This window comes from Bolinopsis microptera, chromosome 2 (genome assembly GCF_026151205.1).
Source record: "Bolinopsis microptera isolate Bmic1 chromosome 2, MBARI_Bmic_1.0, whole genome shotgun sequence".
Taxonomy (NCBI): Eukaryota; Metazoa; Ctenophora; class Tentaculata; order Lobata; family Bolinopsidae; genus Bolinopsis; species Bolinopsis microptera.
In genome coordinates this window covers 2,962,870-2,987,394 of record NC_087073.1, presented here as the reverse complement: position 1 = coordinate 2,987,394, position 24,525 = coordinate 2,962,870, and the positions used below count along the sequence as shown (strand labels likewise).

Below are 24,525 nucleotides of genomic sequence, written 5' to 3'. Positions count from 1 at the left end.
TTAGATGCTATTTTCAGAAATAAGAATTAACATAAAATAAGCGCTTTAATAACAAAATAACTGATGTAAGAAAAGCATGTGAAGTTTATTAGCTTGGTTATATGAATTTGCGCTCCGAGAAAAACATAAATAATCGATTTTTGAATGGACAATTATTAGTAAAAACAAATCTAACACTGCCAAATCAACTGTGAATATATAAAACAAAAAATAATTGATTAAATATCCTACCCTGATCACCTTTATAAGTTTCTAAAGAAACAAGTCAATGAACTCCAGGCTACAAAGTGTGGCATGTACAAGGAAATATTTACAATAAACACGTTACATAACTTAAATCTAAAATTATCTAAAATAACCAATCGCAAGATAAGTTATTGATATCACTTTTATCTAACAGGTGATTGCTATGTTTATTAAGTTTTTCGTCAGATTTCCTATTTTGAGTGTATTTGTCAAAAAGTTCAAGGTTAAAGTCCGAAGATTTGCTCTTCATTTTAGAAAAGAAAGAGGATTTGAGAAGGGAATGTGCGTCGTAACGATCTTCAGGCTCGTACTGCACACACTTGTCTATAACCTGCCAAGTTAATTAAATCAAGGAACAGGAATATGTTCATCATTCTGTCAAGAAATACTGGGTAACGTCAGACGGACAGAACGAGATTCAGAGTGGAAATTTAGCTGCTTACTTAAATGGGTCGATGCTTAAAAGTCGCGTGTTCTGAAAATCATGATATAACTGAAACCTTCCTTTTGGCTGTGTTCCAAATAATGATAATTTTAATAAAACAGCTGACTTCAAGTAAGACAAATATATGTGATTCTATTCTGGAAAAGGGTTATTTTCTCAAGAGCATGGTCTGCAAGTTGCAACACTAACATGTTCACATAACCATGTTATCATAACTCATGATTAGAGTGAAATTAAACGTTTACCCTGACTAGACGTTTTGAGATAGAACTAGGCCCAGATCCGCGGCTGAAGGGAAGCATGGTTTGAGAGGACAGTTTCATCAAATATATCTGAAATATGTCACATGTTAAAACTTGTTCAGATGCCGTTAACCTCGATTAACTGACAGTTCCTGAGTTCCTTACTTTTCATCATTATGGATATTTTATTGACTCAATATTGAGTTTAGTATAAATAGAAACATCCATTTACCAGGATCTTCGATTCCTTCAAGATTCAAGATAAGACAGTGATCCTTACTATTAAGGGACCGTTCACATACAATGTAAGACAGGGTGGAGTGGGTAATTTCAACACAACAGGTATGTGTAAAGTGGTTATTGAGGGTGAGAGGGCTCTATAATCTACAATGGCTAAAACCTGGCTAATTATGTGAATTGTCCCTTAGGTCCCCCTTAATGTAACTGTAAATTAAAAACCACCGTAAAATGAGTCACAAACCTTTGTATTAGGGAACCCTTCAAAAGGGGCATATCCGGCTAACAACTCCAGAATTGTGATTCCAACACTGTACAAATCTGTTTTGTGATTGTAACCACCACGGTCCTAAGTGCAAATATAATTAAGATCAAGAAATATCAAGATCTAACAAAGGAACTAACTCGAAGATCTACAATACTGAAATGTCATAGCGATCCTGTTTTCTCAAACCAGATAAAGCAAAGATATTTAAACCTGTCTGATCATTTCAGGAGAAGACCAGGGTAATCTGCTTTCCAAACCGGGAGGTAAGGTGTGACATTTAGAGTGGTTGTTGAGGTGTGCAGAGTACTGAAGTCCCTTCAGAAGGACGGGGTTACCTAACAAGATGTTATCTCCCTGGATTGCCCTGTGATAAGTGCTGTTAGTATGTTTATGTGTCCACACTTAATTCATGCATTAAATTAGTGGTGTGTATATATATAAGGCGCAATATAAATTAAGTTTACAAATATTTTACCTGTGGATTATTTGGTGAGAGTGAAGATAATGCAATGCATTGAGGATTCCATCTAACACGAAATATAAAACACTTTCGCTAAGTTTATAGTTTCCTTCAATCACATCTCTGCATGTGCCGTTCGCTGTAAATGGGCACATTACAGCATGAATTACGTTCAATAATAATAATTATGTAAAGTGTCAAAGAATTCGTGCCCTATAAAATCATTTCTCTTTGGCATGCTAATTCATAAAAAGATGGTACTTATCACTAAACTTTAATGTTTGCAATGTTATAGAATAAATCAAATTTTCAAAGAAGGAACATACCAAAACTAGAGGATCCAAAGCGAGAACAAAGAGTCATATCTCTCAAAGCAATCTCATGAAATTGAGCCAAATTTTTACAGCCAAGAGAGCGTGTGACTAGAACTTCTTTCTAAAGAGATTTTAAATAAGAGATGCAAGTCAGTGAAAACTATGCTTTAAGTGCAAATTGTAAAGATGTTGCAACTTACAATCCATTAGAGTGGAAATAAAAAAATAAACTCAACTCAAAAAAGGATCTGATAAAACTATAATGTTAAAATACCAGGCATAGGTCGAACTCTTTTTCATTTAATTGATCTAAGTCGACAATCTGATGATATTTCACTTTTTCTTTGTAAGTGTCTAGCTTTCCTCCACCTGAAATGTGTAATGAAGTTTTACTTAGAAATTGCTGGAATCACACAAACATTCAAGCATGAAATTAATAAATCAATTATCAATGTTAAGGTCTGCTTATACAGGGTGGGCCAAAAGTCAGTACCCATACGCTGGCATGAATAGCTCAGTCACTGAGTGCCCAATTGAAATAATTCTTTCTGGTATGACTTACTACTACCACTGGTTCGAGGAAATTGTCAAATCGAAAAATATTCGTGTTCATTTAAAAAAAATTAAGGTTCATTCTCGCATTTATTTGATAGTTTGGATAGTCGGATCGAGCCAAATTTTATTGAATTGTGTTTGGCCGTTCGAATTACGTTTGTCCTGAAAAAATGAGAGTTGTAGCTTCTCAGATCACCGAGATACGAAGCATAACGAGTTTATTCATTACGTGTGATCAGGTGATTGGCTTACCTAATCACGTGATAAGGTGACCCCGTTAACCACCCCGTTAAACATTATGGGAATCGTTAAGGCTGTCGTGTCACATAATCACCCAGTCAATTTTGTTAACGAGATACACAAAATACTTGATAACTTCGTCATTTCAAATTCGTTTCACATAATTTTTTTAGATCAGATTGTGAGATCACGTGGTTATAGTATAACAACTTCGCTGCGCGCGAAGTATATTCAATTGTTGAGAGATTTTGATGATTTGATATAAATCTCACCTCGCAATCGCGAGTTTAACCACAAGATTTCGGCACCCTCTTTCAGCACTACATATTCGGTCGCGCGCTTGCATTTTCATCGCTTTTCAGTGTGTTTATTCTTGTTTTCTTTACCATGCAACGGCCCCATATATTCCTCATCTTGCTGGCCATTTCGTCTTTATCATCAAGCCGACTTTTCATGGTCATTGAACTTTTGGTATTGATTGTTTTGAATTATTACTGGTTATGTTACTCTGACGGCTTACTTTTCTGTACTTTCTAAGTCTTAAAGGATACTAGTTGTTGTCGATATTATTCGGTTTATAAGATCAAGATTCACAGTGGTTACTATAGTTACCATGGTTACCATTAAAGGAAGTCCGGTAACGGTCAAAATCTCAAGGTACTGTTCCTGGCTACAGTCGACTCCATCTTTCTCAGAATATACTTGATACTGCCATAGGCATAGTGAATATTTCTTCATTAAAAGTTTGAAAAAGGGTCTCTTCAACTGTAGAACTGACTTATTAATCCTAGCAGGTAATTAACTCTGGATCCTCATCACATTGATTCCATTCTAAATTCTAGCCATAAACAAAACAAACATTACCAGATAACTCTGTTTACCATAATTTGACATGTTCCAGTGTGAACGAGGCCTTCCCAGGACAAATCCTTAAATGCCAGTCTTCTCTAGCTGAAGTACGAACAGTATAATTTATCGGATAATGTATATTACAAGCTGCTCTGATGATAATTTTAGTAAAATAATTAATAATTGCCAAAAGAATGACCGTCGACGAGACTCGAACTGGAGTCAGCTGCTAAGCGACCGCGCCCTAAACCGGCGTGCTACGAGAGGCTTATTAGTTATACAATATGTAACATCATATACTTCATAAAAATACGCACGTAAATTTTTCGTTATTTATGGATCCAAATAACAGCGACATACTTACAATTCTGAGAAATAACCATCGAGCGACATAAAGCGACATACTTACAATTTCGCTTACAAAGGGACTCGCAAAATCTTTTTAAATAGAAAATAATTTGTGGGGCAAGAAATCTTGCAGGCTGGTGGGGGGTGGGGGAGTACATTTCGCCACTGCATGTGACACGTGAAAATCGCACTTTTAGTCTCAAAATCCAATCTCATCGCACTTTTTTTTAGAATCTTGATATAGTCATGGATCTGACGACATTCCCGTCTATATAACTTCCGCCCCGGGGTTTGGGACTTGGAATACCTCAAGGGACCCATTAGAAACAAATTTGGCTTGGGTAGAAATTTTGGCTATGGTGCAGTTTTGCGCAATTGACCACGCCCTTTTTTGGCGCTTTTGCAACTTTAAAATCAAAATAACTCCGCTTCTAATTGGAATAAGAAGCTCAGCTTGGCTTTAAAGTTGTTCAGAATCATCACATTTAGGGGGGTAGAGCATAATTTTAAAGTCAACAGACATCGGGTTGTTGAGTTATGTGACCACACCCTTATTTACCCTCGCGAGTCGTGATTTTCACACTAAAAACGAGATATCTCGGCTTCTGATTGAGCTACGTGCTCATCCTGGGCATTAAAATGTTCAAAATCATCACATTGAGCAGGGTAGAGCACAATTTCAAAGTCATCAGATGTCAGGTTGATGAGTTATTAGGCCCCGACCTGTTTTTACGCTCTCGCGGGTAGCGATTGCAGCGCTTAAAATCAAAATAACTCAGCTTCCAATTAAAGTTAGGAGCAAAACTCGGGCAGCAAAATGTTCACAATCATCACATTGAGTGGGGTAGAACGTAGTTTCAAAGTCCTCAGACGTCAGGTTGTTGAGTTATTAGGCCCCGCCCAAATGTTTACGCTCTCGCGAGTCCCGATTCGACGCTTAAAATCAAAATAACTCTGCTTTTGATTAGAGTTAGGAACTAAACATGGGCATAAAAATGTTCAGAATCATCACATTGAGTGGGGTAGAACGTAGTTTCAAAGTCCTCAGACGTCAGGTTGTTGAGTTATTAGGCCCACACCATAGTATTTACGCTCTCGCGAGTCGCGAGTGGACACTTGAAATCAAAATAACTCGGCTTCTGATTAGAGTTAGGAACAAAACTTGGGCATGGAAATGTTCAAAATTATCATATTGAGTGGGGTAGAACGTGGTTTCAAAGTTCTCAGGCGTCAGGTTGTTGAGTTATTAGGCGAAACCCTATTTTTACGCTCTCGCGAGTGGACACTTAAATCAAAATAACTCGGCTTCTGATTAGAGTTAGGAACAAAAATTGGGCATGGAAATGTTCAGAATTATCATGTTAAGTGGGGTAGAACGTGGTTTCATAGTCTTCAGACGTCAGGTTGTTGAGTTATTAGGCAGAACCCTATTTTTACGCTCTCGCGAGTCGCGAGTCGACACTTAAAATCAAAATAACTAGGCTTCTGATTAGAGTTAGGAACTAAACATGGACATAACAATGGTCAGAATTATCACATTGAGTGGGAAAGAGTGTGGTTGTACGGGATTTAGAGAGTATTCACTGTTTGCTCTGGGCGAAACTTACTTTTTCTGGTTATTAATTTAATTTTCAAACTACTTTTACCATCACAGTTGTGAGCAATTCATCTTGGCCAGGAACAAGAAAGAATAATCACATTATTTATCGTATAAGGTCGACGTAAGTTTGTCAAACATAAATAGAAAAATAGAACTCAATACATGAGATCATAAATAGAAGTATTAGAACTCGATACATGAGATCATATCAAATAACGGAGTAGTTCGCTGTTTATTAGTCTCATGATTGAAATACTGATATCTGGATATTATCCGGTTGGAAGAGACAAGGACAAGTGAAACAAGGAAGTTAGGAGTAAGGGCAAATTTTCGGCGTCAACGCCATCTTCAGGCTCAAATTATTTGTTATATAGTAGTGTTGAAAGTATTAAAACTTTCAACACTACTATATAACAAATAATTTGAGCCTGAAGATGGCGTTGACGCCGAAAATTTGCCCTTACTCCTAACTTCCTTGTTTCACTTGCACTTGTCCTTGTCTCTTCCAACCGGATAATATCCAGATATCAGTACATGAGATCATAAATAGAAGTATTAGTGACTCAACAGCCTGAACTGCCTGATCCCTTATGACTTTGAACCCACGCTCTACTCCACTCAATTCAATAATCCTAAAAATTTGTATGTTCAAGTTGACTTGCTAACTCCAATCAGAGGCAGAGTTATTTTAATTTTAAGCGTCGACTCACGACTCGCCTGAGCATACAAATAAGATGGGACCTAATAACTCAACAACCTGACGTCTGAAGACTTTGAAACTACGTTCTACCCCACTCAATGTGATGATTGTGAACATTTTGCTGCCCGAGTTTTGCTCCTAACTTCAATTGGAAGCTGAGTTATTTTGATTTTAAGAGCTGCAATCGCTACCCGCGAGAGCGTAAAAACAGGTTGGGGCCTAATAACTCAACAACCTGACGTCTGAAGACTTTGAAACCACGTTCTACCCCACTTAATATGATAATTCTGAACATTTCCACGCCCAACTTTTGTTCCTAACTCTAATCAGGAGCCGAGTTATTTTGATTTTAAGTGTCCACTCGCGACTCGCGAGAGCGTAAATACTATGGTGTGGGCCTAATAACTCAACAACCTGACGTCTGAGGACTTTGAAACTACGTTGTACCCCACTCAATGTGATAATTTTGAACATTTTTATGCCCAAGTTTAGTTCCTAACTCTAATCAGAAGCAGAGTTATTTTGATTTTAAGTGTCCACTCGCGACTCGCGAGAGCGTAAATACTATGGTGTGGGCCTAATAACAACCTGACGTCTGAGGACTTTGAAACTACGTTCTATCCCACTCAATGTGATGATTCTGAACATTTTTATGCCCATGTTTAGTTCCTAACTCTTATCAGAAGCAGAGTTATTTTGATTTTAAGCGTCGAATCGGGACTCACGAGAGCGTAAACATTTGGGCGGGGCCTAATAACTCAACAACCTGACGTCTGAGGACTTTGAAACTACGTTCTACCCCACTCAATGTGATGATTGTGAACATTTTTCTGCCCGAGTTTTGCTCCTAACTTCAATTGGAAGCTGAGTTATTTTGATTTTAAGCGCTGCAATCGCTACCCGCGAGAGCGTAAAAACAGGTCGGGGCCTAATAACTCAACAACCTGACATCTGAGGACTTTGAAATTGTGCTCTACCCTGCTCAATTTGATGATTCTGAACATTTTAATGCCCAGGATGAGCACGTAGCTCAATCAGAAGCCGAGATATCTCGTATTTAATGTGAAAATCACGACTCGCGAGGGTAAATAAGGGTGTGGTCACATAACTCAACAACCCGATGTCTGTTGACTTTAAAATTATGCTCTACCCCCCTAAATGTGATGATTCTGAACAACTTTAAAACCAAGCTGAGCTTCTAATTCCAATTAGAAGCGGGAGTTATTTTGATTCTAAAGTTGCAAAAGCGCCAAAAAAGGGCGTGGTCAATTGCGCAAAACTGCACCATAGCCAAAATTTCTACCCAAGCCAAATTTGTTTCTAATGGGTCCCTTGAGGTATTCCAAGTCTCAAACCCCGGGGCGGAAGTTATATAGACGGGAATGTCGTCAGATCCTTGACTAATAGGGGAACCTACTGGGCATGGGGCTGCATAGGTAATGAACAAGAATTTCGCGGTAACACCACGCACGATAAATTTCCCTACTGCCTACAATGTAATTGTTCTACTTAAATATTGTATCCCAGAGTGGTGTTTGGCGCATGTGTCACATGATAATTGTTTACATAATATAAGGCGTGCAGAACTTGAAAAATTCTGCGCGTATCTGAGGTGTCGCCGTCAATCTGTATGTGGTTTGGTTGTAGATCATTTCATATTTTGCACGGTTTGTTTTGTGTTAACGATGCGTATCATGTCACGTCATATTATTACATCGTATGCCAACTTTATTGACTGTAATAAGATATTCTGTCTCATCTTAGTTATTATTTATATCTAACATAAACTAATACATTTTGATGCTTACTCGACACTCTACAGTACCATGGACTATATAGGATTCTTGAAAAGCATACCGCAATCTTGATCTTAGTTGCTTCTTGAATGTAAATGTAAAGTAACATCTGTTCTCAAATATGTATTAGCTTTTTACCATTCAGTGTCGATCAACTGTTAAATAATCAACCACGAGTTTATCAGCTGATATCATAATTTAATTTGTTTTGACTTGCTGAATTTTACCACTCCGTAATTTATTAAGCTTGTTTCACTAAAGTAACACTTATATTGATGATTGATCCGCTCAGATGACTAATATGCTATATTAATGAATTAGAGTAAATTGTAACCCTATGGAAACCTGTGTAACAGTCGTCAAGCAACAAAAACTGGTTGTTATGCCTGTAATTAATTAACACATAACTGGCGTCGCGCACGCAAAATAGCCTCCTTTTATACTCATAATTATAGGGGAGTGGTCTATATTGCGAAGGAGCAGACTTTTGTCGACAACGCAGGTCTATCGGGCCACCTCATATATCCAAACCCGATTACTTATTCCCTACGATCTTTTAGCCTCCGGCAAGAGTAGGGAAAAAATTGCGTGCACAGTGATCAAGTTCTTACAAATAATGCTAAGAATGTAACATAAAATCCATTGTTTACCACCTTATTTCCTTTAAACCGTGTCAATAAAAGCAACTTACCTAAAATTTGTTTTAGATTATGATTCTGGATCATTCTATGAGGCCATGTAATGCCTGCAAGTATAAATTAGTTAGTATTAAAAACAACTGCAGTTGCTATCTTAGTCGACATTCAATGACATTCAAAATACATTTTTGAAGTACTAGAAATCATGTTAGCAGTTAGGTAAGTTGAAGCCAGAGCCTTGTGTATATTTTCATGTGAGGAATATCAACAATCAACATCTGAACATAATTTTGGCAACTGTGGATACAAATCAAAATGTGCGATGAGTGATAAGAGCATTTTCAGCGAGACTTGGCACAAGGCTGGCAAAGTAAGACACGCCAAAAATCTCTCCTATCATTTGCATATCTATTGCAGGGACCCCCTGTTATAATTGTTATAATATATATATTATAAGATGTTTAATTGTTAATAATATATATATATCATAGCTGATGTAATAAGGGAAGAAGAAGAAGAAGAGGAACAAGAGATCACAAGGAGGAAGGAGCAACAGTAGGTGTGTTGGAGTAGCAGGTCTGAGTAGTAGGTGTACCAGCCTGTGAAGAAGATAGCAGGAACAAAAAACATTTTTTTTTAAACAAGAAAAAAAAGAAAAAAAGGGGGGACCCCCAACCCATGTAGCTGAGACACCTCACAGCAAGTAGACGTAGACCAAAGTGGCTCTTGCTTGTGATGGGTGTATCAACTACCCGCCGAGGCGGTGGGTTGGGAGTCCCCCCTGGGATCATTTCGTCCGTAAAATTTTACGCATTATAAAAGCTACACCAGCCTGTGAAGTCCTTTGGTGATAGTTCAGGAGAACACCGGTTAGTTCTAGGTCTAGGTTTATCTTTTATAGTTAGTTATAGAGTTTTATTTTGTATTTTATTAACCCTAATTTCAGTGTATAGATAGGTTGTAACAGCTGGTGGATACCAAACACAGCTGGTGGATACCAAACACTCCCATCACTTGTGGATGTGGGAAAACAAGTGATCTTGACCACCTTCTCACCTGTAAGCTAGGGGGCTACGTGATAATGACCCACAACAACATCAGAGACACATTGGCAAATCTCCTTCGTGAGGTATGTCATGATGTGAAAGTCGAACCCCAGCTACAGAAGGTAAGTGAGGGTGACTGCCTCAACCCCAAGACTATAACAGGTGACCTAGCTCGGCTTGACGTATCTGCTAGAGGAGTTTGGACTCCATTTGATAAGACCTTTCTTGACATAAGGGTTTCACACCCCAATTGCTTATCAAACAGGACCAAAACTCTTCAAGAAGTATACGAAGAGAACGAGAAGGAGAAGAAGGATGAGTACCTGGAGAGAGTGTTGAACGTAGAGAAGGCCACTTTCACCCCGGCTGTATTTCTCACAACTGGAGGCATGTCCAAAGAATGTAAGCGATTTGTAAATAGATTAGCAGACCTCATCGCCAGGAAAAGGAAAGAGAGGTATTGCGATGTGGTAAGACATGTGAGGACAAGAATAAGATTCGCAATGTTAAGAACCACACTCATTGCTCTACGAGGGTACAGAGGGAAAAAAATGGACAGCAAATATGAGAAACCACTATCAGAAGTCTCTTATAACCTCATCCCTGCCCCTATGATGGAGTAGATGTGTATATATTTGATTTTTGATATTTCATATTATATAATATTGGTAGCAGTGGATAATTTCCGTTACCTCTGTATTGTGCTCTGCCAATTGCAACACTTGAATTAATTTATTGTATATATACTGTTTGACTCTTTTGTCTAATACATTCCAGTGGCTAGACAAAAATTAGGTTGTAACAATAATACCCAAGAGATGGTTTCAAATTAATTCATCTTAGCCTTTAGGGCTGTGTATTTAAAGTCTATAAATTAAAGCACAGATAAATTTTTAATATTTGTAGCAGTATTTTAAAATAAAAAAGCAAAGTGTGGAGACAATGTTGCATTAAACATAACACAAAGTTAAAATCAGAACTTGATTCACGATGTCAATCCTTTGCAGCTCGGTGAGGCACAGTGGTGCATCTCGCCGATCTACCGAGAAGAATTATTTGATGCGCGGCGCGACCCAGTAGTGCATCGCGCTACAAAATCAGAACTAGAAAAGATGAAAACGATACATCCAATCAAATCAAGAGATGCAATTGGCAGAGGTCAACACACATCACAGGAGGAGCAAAGTGCAAAGAAACTGCTACTAACTGCTACTAACTGCTACTAACTGCTACTAACTGCTACTAACTGCTGCAAACGGCGCGAGAATGCGTGGGCGCGATTGCAGCAGTTTGTAGCAATTAATTTGCTCTAACCAGAGCCCTCTCGCTTGCAGTAGCGCGTCACGCAGTACGCGTAGGCACATGGCTATGTGAAGCAATTAATGGCAGTTTGTAGCAGTTAGTAGCAGTTAGTAGCAGTTAGTAGCAGTTATTAGCAGTTTCTTTGCACTTTACCTGGAGACCTCAGGCTATCATGTCATAAATATAGAGATTAGGCGGAATGACAGGCTGAGCGCGGCCCAGTAACTTTGCACTTTGCTCCTCCTGTGACATGCAGCAGAAATAACAGTTACAATCAAGTTATCAGAGAAAAAACAATTACTTTTTTCTAGAATAAGATTGAAGGTGATGGAAGGAACAGTACCTTTTATAGCAGCCTTTTCTGCAACTGTCGTCTGTCTTACATGACACATTGAAGGACTTGCAATTGTCAAATTATGATATCACTATATTATCTACTTTAGCTTGAACTATGGAAGTTTATTGGAATGGTACACATTAATTCAAGTGTAATTCTTTCAGAGGCGGCTCGTGGCTGGGGTTGTGTCGAGCATCCGATCAACGGACTCAGGGGTCGGCCTGGGGCGCCCCCATTCAATTGCTGTACGCTATTTGTCGATGACTACATACAATACCACAGGCATGAGTCTACGCGCTGCTCCATCCAGAGCCCCTGCGCTTGCAGTAGCGCGCGCCCGCCTCCCTGCACGCGTTTCTTTACTTGTGCAGTGAAACAAGCGCGCCCGCATTGGCGCAAAAGCACATGATTATGTGAAATCTACACGTACTGCATATAATAACGAGCTTGTTTCACGGTCGCGCGCTGCAAGCGAGATATAAGGGATATTTTTATAAATTGTTTTATATCTTTTTAATTTGTAAAATGTGCTAACAAATTAAATTTTTTGTTTTATTAAGTTCTGTAAAAAACATTTTTACAGTTATCACACAGGATGTTGCAGCACAATGTTTGAAATTTGTAGACATTTTTGATACCTGGACTGGTTGTAACATAAATTTAATCAATATGCAAGGAAAATTAGTGAAAATTAGTGGAAAACGTAGTGTAATGCTCCTTCATTGTATCACGTCGTGACCCCATCGTCGTTTCACTATAACGTCGTTTCACTATAGTGTAGATTTTCTACGATACAGGGGGAGCCGCGCACTCGTGATCATGAAATGTGGTGCCTGGCCTAATAATCACTTAATTATCCACGAGAAAGAACTGATTATGAGATTATTGTTTAAGATACTATTGGATACGTGAGGGCACTTCGAATAGAATTGCTCACCTAATGCGGGGTTTGAATCAGCGGGTAATTAATCCTACCCTTTTTAACTGCGGCAGTGAAATCCCGGTCGAAGGCTGGGTTACACTAGTTACACTAAGTAGTATAGATAAGTCCATTAGATAATAGGAACTGTTTTTTATTATAATACCACTTAGTACTAGTAGTTCAGATTTTTTTCGCCGTCGTTTTGTTTGAGAACTCGTGATAAAGTTAATTTTTTTAAACTTGTAAACTTGTAAACCTTGGGTTGTACTTAATCTTTGATTTGCATTTAAATTGATATGGGTGATCTGTACGGTTAATGGTGTGGATGAGTGATGTGGCCTGTGGGCGTGTATGAATACATTTATTCGCTTTATTTATTTTCACTTTGGAACTTAAGTGGTTACAATTTGTCCGTTTATGAAACTTAAATAGCACTTTCAAAGTTTAAAGATAGGCGCTGTTTATATCTCCACCAAAAGCACACTCCCCAAATTGCGCGCATTGCTGTAACTTCTTTCAAACTTCATGAATCGAGATAAATTATTTTGAAATGTATTCAGAGTTAATATGTACACTAATACAAATCACTTGGAATACTTTTGAAAGAGAATAACAAGCCCAAAAACGCTACTGACGTATATCTACATAAAAAGCACAATAGCGTGAGAAGCTTTTGTCGACGTGCCTCGAAAATGATCTTAAACGATTCCCCGTTCAATTTTGGTCGCACAACGCCAACTTAGTGCACAATCAAGGAAGTTATAGACATATTTCATACGTATCAAATTGGATGTGCTTTTGGCGGAAATATAACGTGCGCCTTATAGATAAGATGAAAGCATGTCAAATTGTAAATTCATTAAACGATTGTATAAATAACATTGCAATGCGACATCAGATGGCGAATGCAGCCAGAACGATGGGACTAAGTAGAATGCAAAATGTAAATAATGGAGATGGGAAACTAAATGTCCAACACGGTGGTAACAATCAGATGAAGATGGAAACGGAGAATTCACCCGCTAACAATCAGAATAATCAAGTGAGTTTCAGTTTCCAGTCACTGAACTTTGTGGCTTTCTAAACTTTCGAGATTTGCAATTATAGCAAAAAACACATGTTTTAAATATTGAAATATTTCTAAGATTTGTTTATCTCTTACTTGGTTCAGGTGATGGGAACATTCTCGACAGTCCCCTCCAACACATTCGATGAGAACGATTACCTTTCTTCGGCTGATGCCAGTATTCTAGCTCAGTACTACGGCGATAAGTGAGTTTTCTATTATATCACCATTTAACTGTTCTACTTTTGATCGATGATACAAAGTAAATCCACAATAACTTTTAAACTCAGCATTGTTCGTTCAGTGCATATGTATCATTTCTTTCGTCCAGTACTTCTCTGTGATCTACAAACCCTAATTCCCATATATTTTCAGAGGTTACCCTCCGACCATGGTCCGTTCCAACATGGTGGACCCTAAGATTCAGCAGGACATGAAACTAACCCACGACAACATACTGCAGAGTCTAGCTACCAGTCTCTCTAGTACCCTCTCCCAGGCTGCCGCTCCTGATTTCAACCTGGCTGTTGTCGCTACTTCTCTCGCTAACTTTCAGGTTTTTATTCTCATATTTTATCTCGTACATATAGTGATTTTGGGGCGGTTTGAAGAGTGTGTTCATGAGCGGACGGTACTCAATGAACAGACCCACAAATAACCTTAAACAAGCTTGACCTTACTAAAAATAAAGCAAATAACCACAACTAAACCTCAGGGTAACCCCTCACTGATACAAGGAGCTCAGACAATGATGATCCCAGAACCAGCACCCCTCTCTCCTCTCACTACCGGCCCCTCTCAACATCCAGCCATCCCTCCTCTCTCTCACCCACTCTCCTCCTCCCTTTCTCAGTCTCATATCCCCAACGTGGTGATCACCAGTAAGATGCACCACAAGCCTATACCTGGTCAGTACCCACAAATAATACAAAACCAGCCTATACCTGGTCAGTACACACAAATAATGCAAAACCAGCCTATAACTGGTCAGTACACACAAATAATACAAAACCAGCCTATACCTGGTCAGTACCCACAAATAATACAAAACCAGCCTATACCTGGTCAGTACCCACAAATAATGCAAAACCAGCATATAACTGGTCAGTACCCACAAATAATGCAAAACCAGCCTATAACTGGTCAGTACCCACAAATAATGTTTTGCGTGCAGCTCAACCACAATTTAAACGACCAAACCACAGCTCAAATTAATCAAATGGATTAAGTATAGACTGTCTGATATGAGTCTGTGAATTTAACTTTACTTTGACACTTCCTCCGTTATTTTAATAACGATTTTCACTGGGATACTAATTTAGATTTTCTTTCAGTGTGCACCAAATCTCCTGCAGATACTCTAAGTTCTATAATTTACAATAAATTAGGATTGTTGTTAAAATTAATATGCACTACTTTGCACTTGGCAGGATGAAATTGTAAAAGCCAAATACTTTCCCAAACTTCTAATTCTTCGACATCTTCAGCAACGGCCTACAAGAAAAATATGAGGACTCACACGGGAGAGAAACCCTACAAGTGCAACGAATGTTCATATTGTAGTGCTCAGAAAGGTGATCTCAATAGACATATGAAGACTCACACGGGAGAGAGACCCTACAAGTGCAAGGAATGTTCATATACTTGCTCTGATAAATCAAGTCTTATCAGACACCAACATACTCACACAGGAGAGAAAGCCTACAAGTGCAAGGAATGTTCATATTGTAGTGCTCAGAAAAGTTCGCTCACAGCGCATATGAGGACTCACACCGGAGAGAAACCCTACAAGTGCAAGGAATGTTCATATACTTGCTCTGTTAAATCGAATCTTAATATACACCAACGTACTCACACGGGAGAGAAACCCTACAAGTGCAACGAATGTTCATATACTTGCTCTGTTAAATCAAATCTTAATATACACCAACGTACTCACACGGGAGAGAAACCCTACAAGTGCAACGAATGTTCATATTGTAGTGCTCAGATAGGTATTCTCAAGAGACATATGGTCATTGTCAATTTTGCTTTGCCCATTTTGCTTACTTTTTGATTTAAATTTTTGAGCAGGTTGATAAAGAGCAATTTAATCCTTTCTGATATCATTTTCATCTGAAGATTCCGAATTTTCTGAATTCTTTGGAATGAAGTTTCTATCTCATGTGGAGCAAAAGTTATGACCTGGTTTTCGATGTGGAGCAAATAAGTGTGGAGCACCCCAATAAAATCTATGCTTTTTGACTATTTTGATCGCCATTTAACAAATAGATCCTGGACGTTAATTGCAAAATATTTTCACTGCCAAATCATAAAATGGACCTCAGCCAGTGTGGAGCAGTCGAAATATCCTCATATTTTTCGTCTCAACCAGGGGTAAACATTACAGTAGAATCTCCGTCTTTTCACAAAATCTTAGTTTAAAGGAATACGCACCAGATAACATTATCAATAATGGTACACCTTGCTCAACCGATGCGGAGCACGAAACTATTATACCTTAGTTGGGAATACTGATTGGGAAGAAACTGAGTTTTGAAAGTGAGTGTGATTAAAAACGATAAATACATCTAATCAGGCCATAAAAATATCATTTTTTCTTGTGATTATGTTCAGACCCCCTGACTCTATTCTTTGGAACTGCTGATAAACCTAGTAATGCTCAACCATGTGGAGCAGAGGACTTTTACTGCATAACATGACTCCTCATCGGCTGATATGACTTGGATGAGAAATTAGAATGAGTATTTTAGCTTTTACAATAAATTACTAGCAGAACAGATTGAAAAATTGTATTTAATAGGCTCAACCAGAGAGGAGCAGAATGGAATGATAGATTGATAACACAACTATTTGTAAGGATCAGTGTTGTTATATTAGGATAAAGGAGGAATGATATCATCAATACTTAAGAAGCTGTTGATGTATGTAGTACTGTGTCCTTTAAAGAGAAATATGCCACCATAGAAAAAGACAATATGCTCAACCGTGAGGAGCAACAGGCTTTTCTACGGTAAAAAGAGTCTCCATGATGGTCGATCTGTAGCCAATTTGTACGTAATGCAATTTAAAGTTTACTGATATACTTTAATTACTTTTCTTGCCATGATTGATGTTCCAGAACTGTTCAGCCAGAGTGGAGCAGAGCTAGAAATGACATGTCATGTACGGGATTCCTCAACTGCCTAACATTTGATGAAGATCTCTCTTGCATGCGGCTGTAGAATGAAGTAGTGAGCTTCGAAAATCTAATACAACAGAAATCATCTCTGCTCCACACAGGTTGAGCACTGAATAGTTCCCGTGAAGTAAGTTTATTGACCACCAATATTATAACATATTTTCTCTAGAATGAATAAAAATAATATCCCATGAAGCACTTAAAAGTTGTCTCGATTGATCAAAAGGAAGACCTCTTTTTGCTCCACATGGTTAAGATAGGCTGTTCTCGACTAAAGAGTCTGCATCAACGGTGAAAATATAGATACAGGAGTCAAGATGTAAATCACAGAAGTCACTTTATCTCAACCCAGAAAGAATTTAAAAGTTGGCAAATTTTTAACCATTTTGGGCTCCACAGGGTTGAGAGAAGTTTACTGAATATAAATATCCGTTTCAGTACTCAAAATAGAGTTAGTAAGAGTTACCAAGCTAAAAAAATCTTACAGATCTAAACAAAAGCATTATGAAAAGCTAATAAATTAAAAATTTACAAATTTCTACATTGCCAAAACCTCGCTCCACGTCGGTTGAGACATGGTGTGTTATCGAAAATAGTCAGAAACTCTTGAGAGGGGTTTCAGCTAATAAGTTCATAGAGTTTCAACCAAAAACTTGACTGTTTAGAGTATGATTTTTGGTCTTGAAAATTGCCTAACTTTCAAGCTACTGCTCCACACAGGCTGAGCATTAAAAGTTGTCTCAACCGGGGCTTTCTGTGTAGATGGGACCTTTTTCTGAGAGTCTCAACCTGTTTTGACTGCCAGATTCAGTTACCAACGAGATTGCAAAAAGTTTAAAAATGTCACTTTGAAGCACTGATATGCTCCACATTGGCTGAGTAACACATATAGATTACATGTTAAAGTGTCCAGTGAACATTTGTTTCCATCTGGGTGAAATATTAACAAAGGGTGAACACCAGGTGGCATGCTAGCTCACTAAATAGCTCAACCGGTCAAATTGTACCAATTTTGGCAGTCAAATTTGGGCAAAGCAAACTTTACAATGACCATATGAAGACTCACACAGGAGAGAAACCCTACAAGTGTAAGGAATGTTCATATTGTAGTGCTCAGAAAAGTGATCTCAAGAAACATATAAGGACTCACACGGGAGAAAAACCATACAAGTGTAAGGAATGTTCATATACTTGCTCTGATAAATCAAGTCTTATTATACACCAACGTTCTCACACGAGAGAGAAATCCTACAAGTGTAAGGAATGTTCATATTGTAGCGCTCAGAAAGGTGATATCAAGAAACATATGAGGACTCACACGGGAGAGAAACCCTACAAGTGTAAGGAATGTTCATATACTTGCTCTGATAAATCAAGTCATGTCAGACACCAACATACTCACACGGGAGAGAAACCCCACAAGTGTAAGGAATGTTCATATTGTAGTGCTAAGAAAGGTTCGCTCACATTACATATGAGGACTCACACGGGAGAGAAACCCTACAAGTGTAAGGAATGTCCATATACTTGCTCTGATAAATCACATATGGTCAGACACCAACGGACTCACAGGGGAAAGAGAAACTCTAAAATTGCCAGGAATGTTCTCATATGACAACTTTTATACTTGTTCTGATCAGTCACACTTTATTAGATACCAGCGTATTCACGGGTAAAGAATGTCAGTTTACTTCCACTTTTATATTATTAGTTCAACAACGAGTTATGATCAATGATTGCATTTATAGTCTAGAAATAATCTCCACAAATGTTGAGAGCTATGTTTGAAATGAATTTTTCTGATTTCAATAAAAGAATTTTGCAGTTTGTTACACAAATATATGAGGAATTAATCATAATCTTTGATATATATCTATTATCTAACCATTAATTGAATCCCATTGATTTTGTCTCAAGTCTCAATAGTAGAAATTAGTAAATTTATCGTTGTTTCCACAATCTATATTATTTGTTATTTTTGTAATATGACTATAATATGACATTTTTTAACTGCATTAAAGCTACATGGTACTGATATAATATAGATATCTGAGGGGGTCTAATTATTATAATTTAATAATAAATTCCATTTATTTATACCCACTGGTAATTAAAGATTTAGTTATTCGAATTTAGAAAGTTCGTGTATTTTTATTTAATGACGTAATGGAGTTTTTCACTTTTGGCAAAGTATTTTTTGTACATGTTACATTAACCTAGGCCTCGCATACTCTAATATGATCAAAGAACGGAATTTCTAGCTTACACACAAATGGAGATATCACGCACACTAAATTTCTCGCTGCACGCAGAATGTTCCTAGTTTGGAATGATGTTCCCTCTCAGTACAGTGTTTATGTGATGTTTGTCTTCTTTTTTCCGTTCGTTAGAAGGCTCTATATTTCATTTTGTAATTTTTGGATCGTTAAATTATTATTGAACAGTTGTATGAAAAGTTTTACATCGGTATTTGACAAAAAACAGACTTTAAAACCATAAAACATCCATTAAAACGCTCTAAATCCGCGAGTAAATTGCTCCCGGTAAGAAGTCTTTGTATTTTCCGGCTGGGGATGGAGGAGGACTCAGGAGGAGGACTCGGGAGGACTCAGGAGGACTCGGAGGACTGATGAGGAGGAGGACTAATGAGGAGGAAGATGAGGAGGAGGAGGAGGTCTGAGTAGGAGCTGAAGAGGAGGATGAGTACCGGGGAGGAGGAGGGCTGATGAGGAGGAGGAGGAGGAGGAGGAGGAGGAGGAGGAGGAGGAGGAGGAGGAGGAGGAGGAAGAGGAGGAGGAGGAGGAGTAGAGGATGAATGAGGACTGAGGACTACTGAGGAGGAGGAGGAGGAGGGGGAGGAGGAGGAGTAGAGGAGGACTTAGGAAGAGGAGGAGGATGACTGATGAGGAGGAGGAGGAGGAGGAGGAGTAGAGGAGGAGGAGGACTGAGGATGAGGAGGATGAGGAGGAGGAGGACTGAGGAGGAGGAGGAAGAGGACTGATGAGGATGAGGAGGAGTAGAGGAGGAGTAGAGGAGGAGGAGGAGAAGGAGGACTGAGGAGAAGGAGGACTGAGGACTGCTGAGGAGGAGGAGGACTGATGAGGAGGAGGAGGAGGAGGAGGAGGAGGAGGAGGAGGAGGAGGAGGATGAGGAGGACTGAGGACTGCTGAGGAGGAGGACTGAGGAGAAGGAGGACTAAGGAGAAGGAGGCGGAGGAGGAATGAGGAGAAGGAGGACTGCTGAGGAGGAGGAGGAAGAGGACTGAGGAGGAGGATGAGGAGAAGGGGGGAGGGGGAGGAAGAAGAGGGGGAGGAGGATAAGGAGGAGGGGGAGGAGGAGGAGGGGGAGGAGTAACCATTTTTCAATTATTATTGAACATAATGGTATGAGAAAGTTTTACATCGGTATTTGACATAAAACAGACTTTAAAACCATAAAACATCCATTAAAACGCTCTAAATCCGCGAGTAAATTGCTCCCGGTAAGAAGTCTTTGTATTTTCCGGCTGGGGATGGGTAGAGATTTCTGATTCGTTTCACTACACATGATGGCAAAACATATCTCCTCCCCTTGCCACAAAACCTCAAAGAGCACATTTGTAAGAAGGTTGTGTAGGCAGTGTATCGTAAACCCTCGGGCCGAATGGTGCCGTCAACGTTCCTCTTGACATCTTGTAGACTAGTTGCTTGAAGTTTCAAGATATCCTCGTCTTCAATCGTTTTCCTAAAAATTTTAACCAGAGTAACGCAGGTTTTCTCTGATAGCCCTATAACTGTGTCAGCAATCAGTGTGCTTTCCCTGCAACAGTAGCTCTCCATTTCCGATTCCATGACGGAGCAGTTTTCGCAAGTGCACCACTCCCTTGGGTCTTGCTTCAATCTTCGTAAAGGCTTAGCTTCTTTGTTCACCGCACCCATTTCATCATCATCCGTGTCATATTCGTTGAAACCTACGATGCTTAGCTCTTCATCGCTTTCATGGTCGCTAACAGCCAACTGTGGATCTAAGCTCATGTCATGAAACTCTTCATTTTGCAATATTGGTAAAATGTGACTTTACCCAAACTCGATATGTCAAAAAAGAAGTGCCTAAAACCTTCCATGGAACCGAGCTTCCTGACAAAGTTACCATGATAAGAGAAAGGAAGTCTAGAATGAAATCATAGGACTAGACTGATTTATGTATACTCACATGCTTATTTATACAAAAAAACGTGCAATTTCCATTGTTTCTTTCGATAAATAGTAAGTATCAAACAAAAATCAATCCGAAAGCCGAAGCAAACCGTATAAAAATCGAACTACTTGGACGATTACGTCTGCTAAATAGTGTGTTTACACAGTACTGAGAGGGCAGTCCCTTTGATCATAGGAACGTTCTACGTGACGCATCACTTTCTTAATTCAGCTGTATCGTGGCGTAGGAAGTAGATGGGGATTCCAAACTTTCACAGAGCAATTACATATGAGATAGCGCAATACAAGCATGCCTTAGATACATAGTACAAATTAATATTACGTCATGACGTTACTAATGCAGGAACGTTTGTCATGTTAACACGGAGTAAAAGATCCTCAACAGCTGCTGATAAAGAAAAGAGTAACACAAATTTAATTCCGATCAAAAAGGAAATAAAAACTGAACAGGAGGAGTTGGCTGAAATATGGTTTTATTTGTCCGAAATGTAAAGCTCACTTCCTTTATGATGAGTTCTTTGTGGAACATATCAGAGAACATCATGGTGAAACAATCAATGATATGTCTACTACAAATGTCCAATTAAATTCTTTACGATCATCAGACAGGTTGGGCAAAGAAAGTACTTCTCCTGTTGAGAGTGATTTTAAATGTGGCGATTGTTCTTATACATGTACTGAGAAAAGTGATCTTGTGAAACATTTGGGTATTCACACGGGAGAGAAATCCTACACGTGTAACGAATGTTCATATTCTTGTGCTCAGAAAGGTTCGCTCACAGCGCATATGAGGACTCACACGGGAGAGAAACCCTACAAGTGTAAGGAATGTTCATATACTTGCTCTGTTAAATCAAATCTTAACAGACACCAACGTACTCACACAGGAGAGAAACCCTACACGTGTAACGAATGTTCATATTCTTGTGCTCAGAAAGGTCATCTCACAGCGCATATGAGGACTCACACGGGAGAGAAACCCTACAAGTGTAACCAATGTTCATTTTTTAGTGCTCAGAAAAGTCCGCTCACAGCGCATATGAGGACTCACACCGGAGAGAAACCCTACAAGTGTAAGGAATGTTCATATTCTTGTGCTCAGAAAGGTCGTCTCACAGCGCATATGAGGACTCACACGGGAGAGAAACCCTACACGTGTAAGGAATGTTCATATACTTGCTCTGTTAAATCAAGTCTTATTATACACCAACGTACTCACACGGGAGAGAAACCCTACAAGTGCAAGGAATGTTCATATTGTAGTGCTCAGAAAGGTGATCTCAAGAGACATATGAAGACTCACACGGGAGAGAAACCCTACAAGTGTAAGGAATGTTCATATACTTGCTCTGATCAATCAAATCTTATTATGCACCAACGTACTCACACGGGAGAGAAACTCTAAAATTGCCAGGAATATTCTCATATAACAACTTTTATACTTGTTCTGATCAGTCACACTTTATTAGATATCAGCGTATTCACGGATAAAGAATGTCAGTTAACTTCCACTTTTATATTATTAGTTCAACAACGAGTTATGATCAATGATTGCATTTATAGTCTAGAAATAATCTCCACAAATGTTTAGAGCTATGTTTGAAATGAATTTTTTTTGATTTAAATAAGAGAATTTTGCAGTTTGTTACACAAATATATGAGGAATTAATCATAATCTTTGATATATATCTATTATCTAACCATTAATTGAACCCCACTGATTTTGTCTTGTCTCGACAGTAAAAATTAGTAAATTTATCGTTGTTTCCACAATCTATATTATTTGTTATTTCTATTATATGACTATGATATGACATTTATTAACTGAGTTATAGCTGCATGGTACTGATATAATATAGATATCTGAGGGCCGAGGGGGTCTAATTATTATAATTTAATAATAAATTCCATTTATTTATACCCACTGGTAATTAAAGATTTAGTTATTCGAATTTAGAAAGTTTGTGTATTTTTATTTTATTAATCAGTTATTTATCCAGGAAAGTTTGTCATGTTAACACTGAGTAAAAGATCCTCAACAGCTGCTGATAAAGAAAAGAGTAACAAAAATTTAATTCCGATCAAAAAGGAAATAAAAACTGAACATGAGGAGTTGACTGGAATATCACATGGTTTTATTTGTCCGAAATGTGAAGCTCACTTCCTTTATGATGAGTTTTTTGTGGAACATATCAGAGAACATCATGGTGAAACAATCAATGAAATGTCTACTACAAATGTCCAATTAAAAATAAATTCTTTACGATCATCAGACAGGTTTGGCAAAGAAAATACTTCTGTTGGGAAAGCTTTTAAATGTGACGATTGTTCTTATACCTGTACTGAGAACAGTGATCTTGTGAAACATTTGGGTATTCACACGGGAGAGAAACCCTACAAGTGTAACCAATGTTCATTTCGTAGTGCTCAGAAAAGTCGACTCACATTACATTTAATAAGGACTCACACGGGAGAGAAACCCTTCAAGTGCAAGGAATGTTCATTTGCTTGCTCTGTTAAATCAAGTCTTGTCCAACACCAACGTATTCACACGGGAGAGAAACCCTACAAGTGTAAGGAATGTTCATTTACTTGCTCTTTTAAATCAAGTCTTGTCAGACACCAACGTATTCACACGGGAGAGAAACCCTACAAGTGTAAGGAATGTTCATATTGTAGTGCTCAGAAAGGTGATCTCAAGAGACATATGAAGACTCACACGGGAGAGAAACCCTACAAGTGCAAGGAATGTTCATATTGTAGTGCTCAGAAAGGTGATCTCAAGAGACATATGAAGACTCACACGGGAGAGAAACCCTACAAGTGTAAGGAATGTTCATATACTTGCTCTGATCAATCAAATCTTATTATGCACCAACGTACTCACACGGGAGAGAAACCCTACAAGTGTAAGGAATGTTCATATTGTAGTGCTCGGAAAGGTGATCTCAAAAGACATATGAAGACTCACACGGGAGAGAAACCCTACAAGTGTAAGGAATGTTCATATACTTGCTCTGATAAATCAAGTCTTGTCAGACATCAACGTACTCACACGGGAGAGAAACTCTAAAATTGCCAGGAATATTCTCATATAACAACTTTTATACTTGTTCTGATCAGTCACACTTTATTAGATATCAGCGTATTCACGGATAAAGAATGTCAGTTAACTTCCACTTTTATATTATTAGTTCAACAACGAGTTATGATCAATGATTGCATTTATAGTCTAGAAATAATCTCCACAAATGATTTGATTTGAAACTTTTACAAATAGTACATTATACAATACAGCAAAGAGAATTGAAAATATACGACATTATTATCATGAGGCATTTGTTGGGTAAAAGTTGTAGTCCATATTGTATAAATACTAAAAGCATGGTTAAGTGGTACAAGTTCTGGGGGTATACGTATTACAAGTAATAGTTCTACTCCCAGACTCACTAACACCACCTCCATCTAAACACACAAAATGTATCTAAAACACGCAAATTTAGAATTATCAAAATAAATGCATAATGTATCCATGAC

The 24,525-nt window shown here is 38.3% G+C and overlaps 5 protein-coding genes across 5 annotated transcripts in view; 4 read left to right on the top strand and 1 right to left on the bottom strand.

Annotated features, from left to right (window-relative positions):
- Window positions 1–133: 133 nt before the first annotated feature.
- LOC134811611 (STE20-related kinase adapter protein alpha-like) lies at window positions 134–9,068 on the bottom strand. Its single transcript, XM_063818585.1, has 8 exons — window positions 8,992–9,068; window positions 2,487–2,581; window positions 2,225–2,333; window positions 1,914–2,037; window positions 1,649–1,802; window positions 1,415–1,519; window positions 937–1,023; window positions 134–577 (listed from the first exon to the last, which is right to left on the bottom strand). Exons 1-8 carry the CDS (start codon window positions 9,023–9,025, stop codon window positions 350–352), a joined length of 936 nt encoding a protein of 311 aa, XP_063674655.1. The 5' UTR covers window positions 9,026–9,068; the 3' UTR covers window positions 134–349.
- LOC134811606 (polycystin-2-like protein 2) overlaps window positions 6,204–24,525 on the top strand; it is a 67,395-nt gene continuing 49,073 nt past the window's right edge. Inside the window, exon 1 of the mRNA XM_063818580.1 lies at window positions 6,204–6,232. The gene's annotated coding sequence lies outside the window, so the exon portion shown is untranslated. The remainder of the gene's footprint in view (window positions 6,233–24,525) is intronic.
- Window positions 13,444–15,667, top strand: LOC134826347 (zinc finger protein 37A-like). Its single transcript, XM_063838685.1, has 5 exons — window positions 13,444–13,587; window positions 13,717–13,817; window positions 13,987–14,167; window positions 14,327–14,519; window positions 15,099–15,667. Exons 1-5 carry the CDS (start codon window positions 13,444–13,446, stop codon window positions 15,665–15,667), a joined length of 1,188 nt encoding a protein of 395 aa, XP_063694755.1.
- Window positions 21,336–22,405, top strand: LOC134811613 (zinc finger protein 25-like). Its single transcript, XM_063818589.1, has one exon. It carries the CDS (start codon window positions 21,551–21,553, stop codon window positions 22,391–22,393), a length of 843 nt encoding a protein of 280 aa, XP_063674659.1. The 5' UTR covers window positions 21,336–21,550; the 3' UTR covers window positions 22,394–22,405.
- On the top strand, window positions 23,000–24,236 carry LOC134811609 (zinc finger protein 892-like). The gene has a single exon (XM_063818583.1). It carries the CDS (start codon window positions 23,000–23,002, stop codon window positions 24,059–24,061), a length of 1,062 nt encoding a protein of 353 aa, XP_063674653.1. The 3' UTR covers window positions 24,062–24,236.